A 14528-nucleotide genomic window follows, 5' to 3' on the forward strand; every position below is an offset into this window, starting at 1 on the left:
AGTACTTTGTCTTCATTAATTCAGTTAATCCTTGCAGCAACTCAAGTAAGCAGTATTATGTTTCCATTTAACAAAGTCTGAGGCATGGATGGGTAAAGTAACTTGCCCAAAGTTATATGTTTGGCAAAGACGAGATTCTAACTCAGTCTGACACCAGAATCCCATGCACATTATCACTTCACTGTAATCAGTTAACTTACCATATCCTGTTTTTCAAATTCTAGGAAAAAAAGTAATGTATAAAATAATAACCTAAATCAGTGGTTCCCAGCCTTGATTTTATACTAGACTCCTGTGATCACACCCAGGGATCTTGATTTAGTTAGTATAAGGTGAACCTGAGCTTTAGGATTTTTAGAAACTCCTCAGCTGATGTAGACTTCCCTGCTGGCTAAGCCGGTAAAGAATTTGCCTGCAATGCAGGAGACACAGGTTCAATCCCTGGATCAGGAAGATCCACTGGAGAAGGGAATGGCAACCCATTCCAGTATTTCTTGCCTGGGAAATCCCATGGACAGAGGCTGCAGTTCATAGGGTTGCAAAGATTTGGACACGACCGAGTGGCTAAACACACACGCAGCTGATGTACACTTAAGGTTGTAAACCACCATCCTACTCTGCTGTCTGACTGGAAATGGAAGCATTAATAGCAAGATCACCCTGTACATGTTTGTCTGATTACAATAGGAGTAAGGTTAGTAAGTGCATGTTTAAAGCTACGAGACCACTTATTTACAGAAAAATACTCTTTTGATCTGTTTAATATGTAACGATGTTTTAAATATCATGTTTTTATTTTGTTTTAAATGCAGACATTACCCATAGTTACCTTGAACAAGAGACTACAGGCAGAAATAAAAATACCCAGCCAGATGAGCAACTGCCTGTGAATTCTAAGGGAAGCATGCATCAGAAATCCAATGAATTAGTTAATGAAGCTACATATGAGAGCACAGAACTGCCAGAGCAGAGATCAAGGAATTTTCAAGTCGTCAGCCCTCATCCAGGTGACGAGACAGCTTACTGCACTGCAGGAAAATCCAAGTGAGTGCTAGCACCCTTAGATTTAGAAAGTAAGAATTGGGAGAACTTTTCCTTCCTCTCTTCTTCCCTCTGTTGCTCCCTTTCTTTTTAATGTGGCCCTAATTTGATGTATGGTTAACTTATTAGAATTTGGGGAGTTTTCTGCTATTTTCATTACGTTAATATAATGTGTCTAAGTCACTGAGTGAAAAAGCACAGGATGAGCCTGAATGAAGATCATGAGGATTTTTTTTTTAATTGTTTTGTTTTTGTTTGTTTGGTCCTGAGGTTTTATATTTTGTTGAGTATTGTTTTAAGTGACCTTTCATTAAGGATCTGGAAATAACTATTACATTGATGAAAATGGTATATTTTTCATCAGAACCATAACTTGGCAGCTCCACGAAAAGACAAGCCCAAAGATATGTTTTGCTTTTGGTCAGCACTGTTCTTCATTTAAATGAGTTTGACTTCTTTTAGAAGGGTCACCTACTCTCCTGTTTACATTCCTTGATATTTTACATTTTGTAGTTTCTACCCATTCACTTTATCTACCTATTTTATGAAGAGATTTGAATTTGTGACACCTGTGACTTTTTCCTTAAAAGAGTAAAATACTTTGATAATTAGTCATGTACTATGAAAATATTGCTACATTTAAAGATTCTCAATGACTAATTTATAATTATATTGAAATATAAATATTGTATTTTCAGTCTAGACAAAGTCATATTTATGGAATACTTTTTAACAGAGTTTTATGTAGGAATACCTGTTTCTATTTACTTAAAAATTATGAAATAGGTATGTTAATGAATATTGATATATAATGAAGTAGATAATGTTAATATGTTCCACCCTCTTGGCAGTCAGTTATAGTCTTATGAAAGTACAGATTGGAGTATATTTTTGGGAAGTAGGGATGAATGAAAAGGTGATAAACTTTATAACCACATAGGAAAGGTAAATAGTAGAGACTGGGCTAAAGTCATCTACTTTTTCCTTCCCATCCTTTATAGTACTTGCTAACAAGTTAATTATTGTTCTCAAATAGCATACACATTGTCAAAAATTTATTTTGCTTACCCCTAAGTGTCACAGGAATAGGTTTTCATTTTTAATATGCTGTGACTTTAATAATGAAAATATGATATTCTGTCATTTATAATGAAAAATTATTTGTTGTTCCCAGTTTCAGAAAAGTAAAAATGTATCTGGAGTCCTGACCAAAAGTACGAATTGAATTAATATTCATAACCCATTAAAAACTGAATTCTTTAATTGTACTGAACCATCAATGGCACCCCACTCCAGTACTTTTGCCTGGAAAATCCCATGGATGGAGGAGCCTGGTGGGCTGCAGTCCATGGGGTTGCTAAGAGTCAGATACGACTGAGCAACTTCACTTTCACTTTTCACTTTCATGCATTGGAGAAGGAAATGGCAACCCACTCCAGTGTTCTTGCCTGGAGAATCCCAGGGACGGAGGAGCCTGGTGGGCTGCCGTCTATGGGGTCACACAGAGTCGGACACGACTGAAGTGACTTAGAAGTAGTAGTAGTAGTAGTAGTAACAGTAGTAGTAGTATGCATCTCTATGGTGGTGGTGGTTTAGTCGCTAAGTTTTGTCCAACTCTTGCTACCCCACAGACTCCAGGCTCCTCTGTCTGTGGGATTTCCCAGGCAAGAGTACTGCAATGGGTTGGTATTTCCTTCTCTCTCGGATCTTCCTGACCCGGGGATCAAACCTGGGTCTCCTGCATGAATCTTTATAGTTATTACCAAATGTTTTTCACAGATTTAACTCTTCCTTGTGAGATTGGTGTATTAGTACCTCTGTGAATTTGTGATGTTTATGCTTTTTCATCCATAGTATTTTCTTAAGAGAAATTTTATATTAAGTAATTTTACACATTTATTGTTAAACTTGTTTCCCTGTTTGAAGTATAAAATGTACAGATCCTGTAGAGTGGAAATTATGTGTATATTGTTTTAATAGTTTTCTTCATTACAGCATCATGGACTACAGAAGTAATGATTTGCATTGCGAATGTACGAATCCTTGTCAGGTTACTTCAGATTTCAGTAAAGAGGAGACAATAGCGTTGCTTCTAAAAGAATTGAACATTCTCAAAGCAAGCAATAAAAAGGTACAGTATAGAAAGTCTGATAATTGTAGAGCATACTTTTAGTTATTGGCCTTCTAAGTTTGCTGTCACTCATCATAATTCAGTTTTATTGTGTACTTTAATCCTGGAATAGTAGCTTTATGCCGTTGCCATACCATGCCATTCAGGGTATGATTGAACTGAGACATGGGCTATGAAGAGCAGTTTCTTTTGTTTCCTGCCTTGGTGGCTTGCAATATCACTCGCTTTTTCATAATCTGTAGTACTTTTCATAGGTGCCTATAAAATTCAAGTTTTACTTCATTGGTTTCATGTTACTTTCTTAACTTTTTTTCTTTGTAGTATCTGTGCCCTGTGCTCAGTACTACATGTAAACTTTAAAGTAGCAAGGCTTGGAAATATTGTCATTTACCTTGTGTTATCTTATATTGCTGTATTTTGTCCAATCTAATTTATCATGTCACTTCTGACTCTTTTTCTAGTTACATTCCTTTGAGCTTTAAGTAATATTATTAAATAATGTTCATTTTCTATGCTTGCTGGTTTTTTTTTTAACCTCTATATACTTTTCTGATTCTAATATTCTATTTGTTTGACCTAATCAAACTGAAACATGATGTTAGGAGTGTCGATCATGTCTGATGGAAAACAACACAAACGACAAAAGCCGAGGGAGAAATTAAAAATAAAACATTTGGAAGGACTCCATATGAAAGCATGAGATATTTTCTGTACTTTCATCTAGCAGTTATTTATTGCATACCAATTATGAATCAGGTGCCAGTGCCAACTTAAATGGAAGTTGATGGCATAGCATTCTCAAAGGGAGATTTGTATCAAATATTAAGATTATTATCTTAATTAATTTTGTTTCAAAATATTAGAATTACTAAGAGAAGCTGTAATTTGTGCTATCCTTTATTTTATTACAATGATCCCTTCCAAGCCTTTTGCTTTAAGACAAAAGAATTTATCAGATTGCTTTTTGTCACAGTATATTTAATAATAATAATGTTCCTTCTTTAATTTCATTTGCCTATTAAGTGTATATTAAAATGTTTTTATAATTATTATGTCATTTCAGGTAATTATTATTTTGTAAATTATCTTAAAACCTTAAAGATTGTTTTTTCCCAAGAGTTATATATTCATAAAGTTAATATGTTATTCTATAAGGGTTTAGAGAAAGTAAAAATTAACACTGGGATTAATTATATTTGTGCAAGGGATATATTCGTAAGAATCCATGTTTTTTTCAATGTTTTTTAGCTTCAAGAAAAACTGAGTAAAGAAGATAAAGAACACAGAAAACTGAAGCTTAAACTGGAACTCCAAGAAAAAGCAACAGAAGCTCAAATTGCTGAAAAGACAGCAGGTATTGCATATGAGTATTAACATATGGCATTAAAAATCATACGCAAAGCTGTTATCTGATGTGGCTTGGTGAATACTAGCATGCTAACTTATTTGCCAAAGGAGGGAAAGCTCTGGCTCTTTTTTTTTTTTTGGGCTGCTTAGAAAATAGGTGGCTTTAACATCCTGGTACTGGTATTAGTGAGAGCTTTACCTGTATTCATACTGATTTGGGCATTAAATGCATTGTTAACACCATGTCAATCCAATCACAAAAAGGTTGTTTGTTTTGTTGGAAGGGCCTGAACAAACAAGGGGGAATAATGATTACCAGTGCCTCTACCTTTCATCCCAGCGGTTCAGATACCACTTATTGTTTTAGCTTGTTGAGAGGAAATACTTCTTTGTATGAAGATAGTCATATATTCATTGCCAGTGGAAACCTACATTTGATTCAAAAATCTGTTTTGTGAAGTTAATTTTCATCTGATGACATGGATGATGATGAAGATAATGTATTCTCTGAAAAGATTAAAGTAAAAGATTGCCTGAGTTGAAGATTATAAATGACTGCCTAAAATATGTTTTGGAGTCTATGTTCATTCATGAGTCTTTGTGAGGAGAAAATTTTTTAAATGTATCTGTGATGTGTTACAGATATGGTCAATTATCTCTGATGTACTCTTTCTCTTGCTTTCTCTCCTTCCCTAAATCACTTTATGAATCACTTACCCTGGTTGCCTTATATGAAATAATTCTGGTATTTTAGGTCAGAGATACAATTAACAGGTATAATATGTCTTCAAAACATTACTGTGCAAAGTAGAACATCACTAAGAAAATATAACAAAGATGATGAGAAATAAATATTCCAGCCAAATACCAGATATTTGTTTTTCGATTAATGTTAAACTACTGTGAATTTTTTGTTTCTTTTTTAGTGGGAAAATATGAAAGTAATGTATTTTAAGGAAAATTAACAGTATGTTAAAATGGATAGTTCAAATATAAATTTAGAACACAAGTTTCTTGGCTTTTTATAATCAAATATGTGTACTAATTGCTAGAATGGTATTATAAGAAATACATCTGTTTTTAGTGTTTGCGTTATAATTTAACTTTGTATATGTCTTTCAGATATAATTTATTAAGGTTTAAGCCATTGTGATTTATTGAAAATCATGAATTAATATGTCTACATAGCTCATTTATCTCTTAGAGGGGAAAACTGATTAAGCATATTTATTCTTTAAACTTTTGTATAGTATAGCTAATCGTATACTTTAAATATTTATTTATTGGTATATATTTAAGGATTCCCTATGACTAAACAGTATGAGTCATGCCTGCATAAGATGGAAAGAATTTGATTGCTTTATGATTCTTGTTAATCAAATTTTCTCATTAATGACAAAATACTTTAATGTTGAATGTTTGAAAGCTGTTTAGTATATTTCTATAACGTCCTAAGTTGATGAAAATGAAAGTGCTATATAGTTTCTCTGGAGCTAAGTAATACTGTTTTAAATCAAAATATTCTGTATTAAAAGAAATACATGCTAAAACATCTGGACATTGAAAATTGCAAATAGGATACAAAAATGTACATCTATAGTTTTTTCAAATAAAATGATAATTAAAATATGTGATATTCTAAGGAAATAGCCATTTTCTTTAAGTATATGATTTGTAAATATTTATATAAATAAGAATATTTGTATCAGTATCAGTTATGATAGCAATAAATTTAGGTACATTTATGGTATGAGACATCATGCAATAATTTAAAACCATTTATGAAGAATATTTAATGATATGAGAAAAACTTTATGACTCAAAGTTAAGTGAAAATTAGGGGTAAGCTGTATTCTTGATATAATTTTTGTTAAAAAACTATATATACATATATGTAATATAAAATTAGAGTCAAATTTTGGTTTTGTGAATGGATGTGTAAATGCTTCAGTTACCAGTTTTCTGCCTTTTCAGGTTTTTTGCATTGAGCGTGGATTAGATTTACTATTAGAAAAAGTAAATGTTACTTTTAAAAGATGTGATTTTTTTTTGTTGTTACTTGCTCTCTAATCTTAAAATCATTCCTGCGATAGGTTTGACACATAAAGATTATATAAACCAAAATTCTATGAAATCCATGTAATGGCTTTGATCAAATCTTGCCGTTTTACCTGTGCTGTTTTTCTTGTCTTTCTGATTTTCCCCTTATTTATTTTTATGTCTCTATTATGTAACATATATGTATTTTTTTAGTTCATCTTATCTCCCCCCCAGTTGATAGTATAATTCATAAGAATAAGAATCTTGTATAGTCAAAACCATATAAAAGCAAAACGTTCCCAGTACTCTGTGAGACAGACTGAAGCAACGGGAAGACTATAAGCTTTCAAATCAGATGGACTAAGGTTCAAATCACAGCTTTGACCCTTAATACCAACCATGTGCCTTTGGGCAAGTTACTTATTAGCCTCTCCTGGTTTACTTTCTCCCATGTCAGATGTAAATATTAACTAATTTACCAGATTATTTTAAGGATTAGAGATAATGTATAGAAGCACCTAGAGTATAACTGGTACTCAGTAAATTGTAGCTAATATTAATATTTGGTTACTTTTATCTTTATGAAATTCTTAAACCTTTGATAATGTCAGAAGTCATGATAATATTTTTATTCTGTTTAGATTTCAGTTAGAATTTATAGTTTACTGTTAATAGATTTTAAGAGGGAAATAAAGAGAAAAGTGAAAGAAGAAGGTTTGGAAACCAGGATTGGATGATGATAAAAATTACTGAAAAATGTATTATCACTAATACATTTTACTTAAATATGGATCTGAAATGAAATAGGATGCACAAGGTTTGGGTTTTAATCTGATATATACTTATGGTAAACCTTCATGTAGACTGTTACTGTTTCCTTTGCTTCTCTGTTAGTTTTTAATGTGAATAATGTACTATCATTGTAAAGTGATTTCATGAGTTTGAAGTGCAGTTGTATCCTGTATCGATAAAATCTCAAATGGTTGACTTTTTACCTTCCCCTTCTTTTTTGACAGCAGCAGCAGCAGCAGCATCACTGCCATTGATACTTTTAGTAGGCATTTAATTGGAACTATGCTAACTTCTTTAAAAGTTAAACAAGGAATATTTATTGAAGGGTTTGTATGTACTAGACACTGTGCTAGGCACTAAATATGCATCAGCAAATAAGACAGATTTGGTATTTCAGACATGTCTTTTTGTTTGCAGTCACTTCTTATTCATAATACGTCATTGTAGTAGATGGTGGTAAATGCTTACTTAGACTTTGGATTCAGACCTTTGTTCTAATCTTTTTACTACTTATCATGTGTAAGTGACAGCCTCTCTAAGATTTGGTTAAAACCTGCTTAATAGGTTGCTGTGACATTTAAGTGAAATAATGTTTATGAAGTAGTTAACCCATTAGAAAGCACTCAATAAGTGGTAATTATGATGATAAGGAGATGATATTAGCATCTTGTTTCCTTAAGACTTCTTGATCTAATAGGAGGCATATCAAGTGTAGCTAATATAAATAACTATTTCATAGTTACTTATATATAGTTTTGTTTTTTATATTCCATGTTAAAAATATATATTTTACTTCATTTTATCCACATAGATTTTAGTTTTCCCTGACTTTTCAGAATTAAATTTGTTTGGAAAGTTTGAAAATATGAAAAATTTTAAAATCTCTACCAAGAAGAAAATAAAGGAAAATATATGCTACATAGGTCTTACTGTGTTTTAATTCATTAAATTATACATGTGGATAATATGATGTAAATTATTGGCGTGTATGACCTTCAGATACTAGGAGATATTTCAGAGAAGCACAACTAAAACATTGTCCTTTAAGTAAGTATCTTTTCTCATCTAAATAAAAGTGATTAAATCACAAACACTTCAAAATTTCATTTATTTAAATTGATTTTGACAGAGATAGTATTGTATTACCTTATTTGCATCCACTTAATTTAATTTCTCTTAGGTGAGTGATGTTATTACTTTTAAAAATAATTTGTTAATAAACCTTTCATTTTTCTAAAACAATCTCAGTGGACATTTTTTAGTGTTTAATATCTTAATTTTTATTAACCTATTGCATTTATAGTATACAGATGATGTGTGAATTTTTTCACAAAGAATATTTATTTAGTTTTTTAAGTTATTTTTGTGACATTTAGAATATTTATATTTCTTTAAAAGCCTTATTTTTCTATTTCTTAAACCCTATCTTTAGAATCTTTCCTCTATATGTTATTTTTCTTTCTTGCATGTCATCCATTAAAGATTAGCTGTGGAAGGTTGGAGCATGGAGAGATTATGAATGACAGAACAACTGCTGTAGAATAATAATCAGTTTTTGGTATTTAATGCTGTTTGACTTTTGCAGACACATTTCTTATTAACCTTTGGTACAAAGAGAAATCCAGGTTCCTGATATCTCATGGAGAAGATGAATTTGAGATCCTCTTCCAATTAAACTGAAATAAGGCCAATATTGGGTTTTAGCCAAAAGAACTCCTTAGTTCCTTATATAAATCTATCTGTTTCTTAGTTACATTTTACATATAATTCGGTGGTTATGTAGTTTGCTTATTAGTTAGCATACCATACTGATTCTGCAAGCATTTAATCCACCTTTTCTTGGTAAACAAATTCTTTTCTGTGCATCCAAATTTAGACTGCTAGTAAAAACAATTAAGTCTTTCTTATTACAGAGAATTCTCATTTATTTTTGGTAGAGACAAAATAAGTTTATTGTCCAAAGCATCAGAACATAGAATCCCTGAAATATGTAACTTATGTTTTTCTATTCAGACTAATATGTAAATGTTAAAAGTGTAGATACATCATCTACTGTTGTAGCAAATATATTAAGATACCCAACTAATTAACACATAAAAATAAAAATTGTTGTAAGAAAATATGTACATTGTTCTCTTGTAAAAAAATTATTTGTTACTATATACCGTATCTCTGATGATGCTGATCATATAATGATTAAGAAGAACAAGAGTCATTTAGTTTGGTATATCAGAAGAACAGAAAATAACATACTATTACTTTTAAGAAATAATACACATTGGAATTCCATTTCTCTGTGTATGTAATGGGCATTGGACTTCCCAGGTGGCACTAGAGGTAAAGAACCCACCTGCCAATGCAGGAGACGAAAGAGGTGCAGGTTCAGTCCCTGGGTCAGGAAGATCCCTGGAGGAAAGCATGACAACCCACTGCAGTATTTTTGCGTGGAGAATCTCATGAACAGAGGAGCCTGGCAGTCTCCACGCCATAGGTTCACAAAGAGTTGGATACGACAAAAGCGACTTAGCATGCACGTGTGCATAGGGCATTAATAAAATATGCTAGCCTTTAATCTAAAACCTAAATGCTGTAACAGTATTAATATAATGATACAGAGGATGAGATGGCTGGATGACATCACTGACTCAATGGACATGAGTCTGAGTGAACTCCGGGAGATGGTGATGGACAGGGAGGCCTGGCTGCTGCGATTCATGGGGTCTCAAAGAGTAGGACACGACTGAATGACTGAACTTAACTGAACTGAACCGAACACCACATATATCTCTGTTGCATATTTATTAATTTGGAAGAAAAAAGGATTTCAAGAATATGGCTAGTTATTTCAGATTAAAACAAAAAGGTCCATATCTGTGAAATGCAGCAAGTAGAAATATTGATAGAATGCAAATTATATTACTATCTTTGGCTGTAGAATCCTTTGAGTATTAAAATTGTAATGAGAGGTAGGTCAAATAATGCTTACAGGTAGAGTACGGCCAATTTTATAACCTCCCTCTCTAGAAAAGTTTGTATTTTTCTGGAAACAACAAAATGAACATGAGAAAACAAAAACCATTATACATAACAATGACCAACAATTGGAAATATTTTACTAGGTATGGCATGCTATGGACTTTAGCATGATATCAAGCATTTGAGAGCTTATCATGCAATTTGGGTATTTAAAACAAAAATAACAAAAGACTTCTCAAAAAATGATTCCTGACTTTTTGCATATGTTTAATTAATTCTAAAGAGGAAAATGTTTAGGTAACAATTATATTTCACAGAATTTTCCCATTGGTATCTATTAAAATTTAAAGTGTATATTCTGTGCAGAAAATAGGTTAAATACCCCTTAAAATTGTATCTCAAAAGTGCATAAAATAATTGATTTTAATACTTCAGAGATAAGCTTATCTCTTTCACATTAAAAATTGTAGCTAATATCAGATATATTGAAGGTTTGAATGTAAAGATCACATTTTTAGAAAGTGTTTTATATAGTCTTGGCATTATTTGTACTAAATACGTGTATGTAATGATGGCAGGTTTTGCCAGAAAGTTGCTGTTTTAATAGTTTTGCTCCTTAAACTTAGTATTTTGTATAATTTTCTAATTAATCTTTGGCAGTTTCTATACTCTTGGGAAGTATAAATTTATAGCAAGTTTACAGAGGAAAATTTTAAAACATAGTAAAAAGCTTAAAAAGCTGATTTTTAATGTAGTAATCATACTTGTAGGAATTTTCCTAAGTCACTGTCTATGTACATACATAAAGATTTGTGTAGAAAGATGGCCATTGCAGTGTGGTTCATATAGTGAATAATTGGAAATGGTGTAAAATCTTATTTTAGGAGCATCCTGGTTCAGTCAAATATGTCATGTCCTTATGATAAAAGTCTATTCTATTCTATTTTATACCTTTGATGAATACTAAAGAATATGAAAACATGTTCTATTTATCTTAAATATACACAGAAAATTACAAAACTATGCAAAATATTTCCGTCTCCACATTTTTACAGTGAGTGTATTATTTTTCAATCAAAAAAGGTTATTTACAGAATAATCGTGTAAAATGTTGAACATTTATCCCAGTTTTAGAAAAATAATATTCTGGTTTATTAAAGAAATTCTGAAGAAATAAGTTGAATTCAGCAATGTAATGCCAAGAACAGAACCATCAAACTACTTGAAGTATGTTGGTTAGTTCCCTAGTGGTGTGTGATATTTACCACCTGTGTTTAATTTACAATAAACAACTCATGCCAAGAAAGAGAAATTATAAATGTTAAGGAAATTAAGATATAGTGTAATATTTGTGGTTCTGGAATGTATACATATTGTGATTTCATAAAACATTAAATATTATTTGCAAGGAATTCATGTAACCTCATATAAAGCAATAATAAAAAATATTCATACAATATGAAATTTGGTAATCTTTAACCAAACTATTACCTATATTTATTGCTTAGAATTTTGGAATTTGAATTATAATCAGTGATTATTTCATATGTTTCAAATTCAAATCCTAATGATTTCTTCTTCCCTCTCTGCAGTTCAGCCTTTTCTATTTAAATAACTACCTTGAGGATGTTAAATGGATTCTTTTTCTTGGGAAATGTCTGTCTTCCAAATTATGTTATTTAGAAAATTATGATTTGATGTTTAAACTAGAATGTTTTCCAATAAACCGTCTTCTACTGTATTTTAAAAGTAGTTTGAGAAGTGTAGAATATGGGTTTGTCAATAGACTTGGGTTCTACTAAGAAAATATGTACTCTGTCTTGACTCAATAAACTCATACTTAGTTTGGTTCAGCTTCTTCATATTTACTTTTGCCCATATTAGAAAACAATTAGCTTACTAAACAAATTTGAGTATTTAGGGGTGGGGACTGGGGTGATCCTCTCTGAATCTTTCTCATTTGACTAAGAATTATAGGATATTTGATAACCATGTTTAAAAATGGAGATATCCAAATATTATTGTAAACACCCAATGATTTGTTTTACCTACAATACAAGTATTTTACTTGGTTGGCTTACATAGTAGCTAATAATATTTGTTAATGTAATTTAACTGCTGTGAACCTTTACTGAACAAATATTGAAATTTATTCAAGTCAAAGAAAGAGAATCTCTAATGACTTTTGTTAAAGCTTCTATTTAATAGTTAAGGAGAAAAGTTTGTATGACATACGAGATGCAATTAACAGTAGATTTTACATTTAATAAAAAGAAAGAAGCATACGTATTTGCTTTATTCATTCCATCATAATTTGCATTAGAGCTGTGGGTGTTTAATGAGCAAATTCCAACTAAAATGCTATATTGATTTTCTAGTGAACTTTGTAATAGTCATCTACCTTGGAAAAGCTCTGTGTTTACAATTAAGTTTTCTTTACTAAAAATGTTTGAGAGTTGCATATTGATTCTTTAAAAGTACTGAATTCTAGAAAAAGAGTCAGGTTTTTCATAATCAACAAATTTCACATATAACCTAGTATAGTTGTTGAAATTATTATTTTGTAATACTTTTGGGAAACTTTTTATAACATTTATAAAATGCATAATCAGATTTTGTGTGCGTGTGTGTTTTATGGTATTTTAAATTTTAACCTTAGAATATTCCTTTAAATGCACACATTATTCATATATTTAGAATTGATACAGCATTATAGAGGAAAAAAAACGGTTTCTCTTTATCACATAGGACCAAATAAACTCTTGATGTAAAGCATTTATCCTTAAGCATAGAGATAGTGAAAGTCACTCAGTTGTGTCCAACTCTTTGTGACCTCATGGACTATAGAGTCCATGGAATTCTCCAGGCCAGAATATTGGAGTGGGTAGCCTTTCTCTTCTCCAGGGGATCTTCCCAACCCAGGGATCGAACCCAGGTCTCCTGCATTGCAGGCAGATTCTCTACCAGCTGAGCCACAAGGAAAGCCCAATAATGTATTAAGTAAGTGTGCTATTTACCCCATTAAATTTTAATAAAGTAGAATTAAGCCACTGAAATAATGTTCTAATGTCACAGTAAGTTGGGAATTGCTGAGGCAAGCCACAAATATCAGGAAGCAAACTAAAGACAGGTGGGCATGAAAGAACTCTGATGGTCATAAGGCAACCAAGTATGTTAAGTAAGTCTATGCAGATGCTGAATATAAGAGTTAATATTTTGGAACTCTGGGGTTTTCATGTTGTCATTTAGTCACTAAGTCATGTCTGACTCTTGTGACCCCTTGGACTGTAGTCCGTCAGGCTCCTCTGTCCATGGGATTTCCCAGGCAAGCCTACTGGAGTGGGTTGCCATTTCCTTCTCCAAACTAGACGTTAAAAGCCCTTAATAGTCACAGCCTTACCTTTTCAATCAAGTGTTATTGTATATAAAGTAGAACACAGCTTACATTAAATGTCACTTTATAAAGATCTCATCACATTATACAGAAGTGATAGAAGCCTGTTGCATTAAAAATTTAGTAAATAGTGCTTTGGGACTTTCCAGGTGGAGCTAAGTAGTAAAGAACCCGCCTGCCACTGCAGGAGACAAAAGAGGTTCAATCCTTGCATCAGGAAGATCTCCTGGAGGGGAGGGCATGGCAGCCTGCTTCAGTATTCTTGGCTGGAGAATCCCAGGGACTGAGGAGCCTGACGGGCTACAGTCCACAGGGTGGCAAAGAGTTGGAGACGACTGAAATGACTTCACACGCACACAAATTGTGTTTTGACCTTTTGATATGCCAGAATATTATAGGGCAATAAAACATACATGTTAATCTGTACCTAGGTCACTGTTTAGCATCATTTTATTCATCTTATCTGACCCACAAATTAGAAGTATTTTATAATGTAAAAATTAAAAAATAGAGTATCATATTTTGTACAAATGTGATTTTATAGTATATTGTATAATATAGAATGTGTTCTGAATAAAATCTTACTCAATTCCCATTTGTACTTTTTCTATATCAATGAAAAAGCCAAAAAAGTAAGAAATTTTGAAATGATTATAGATAGCAATGATCCAAATTAATCAAAATTGCATTTTTAATGTGTCTAGAAATGAAGCTAAATTGTGAGACTGTGGGTTGAAGGTGATGATGGTAGTGGTGGCATGGATATAATGTTTGTTGAGAATCCATTTTATATGACCAAGAGCTTTT

The 14528-nt window shown here is 31.9% G+C and overlaps 1 protein-coding gene across 5 annotated transcripts in view; it reads left to right on the forward strand.

The window, feature by feature from the left end:
- Nucleotides 1-14528, forward strand: part of MIPOL1 (mirror-image polydactyly 1) — a 307526-nt gene that overhangs the window by 81997 nt on the left and 211001 nt on the right. For 4 of the 5 annotated variants that reach the window (XM_070775479.1, XM_070775475.1, XM_070775476.1 and 1 more), the window contains 3 exons: nt 813-1044; nt 3022-3172; nt 4421-4526. In XM_070775479.1, the coding sequence (XP_070631580.1) occupies nt 813-1044; nt 3022-3172; nt 4421-4526 (489 nt within the window). The remainder of the gene's footprint in view (nt 1-812; nt 1045-3021; nt 3173-4420; nt 4527-14528) is intronic. The other variant, XM_070775477.1, reaches the window with a different exon arrangement.

This window comes from Bos indicus, chromosome 21 (assembly GCF_029378745.1).
Source record: "Bos indicus isolate NIAB-ARS_2022 breed Sahiwal x Tharparkar chromosome 21, NIAB-ARS_B.indTharparkar_mat_pri_1.0, whole genome shotgun sequence".
Classification (NCBI taxonomy): domain Eukaryota; kingdom Metazoa; phylum Chordata; class Mammalia; order Artiodactyla; family Bovidae; genus Bos; species Bos indicus.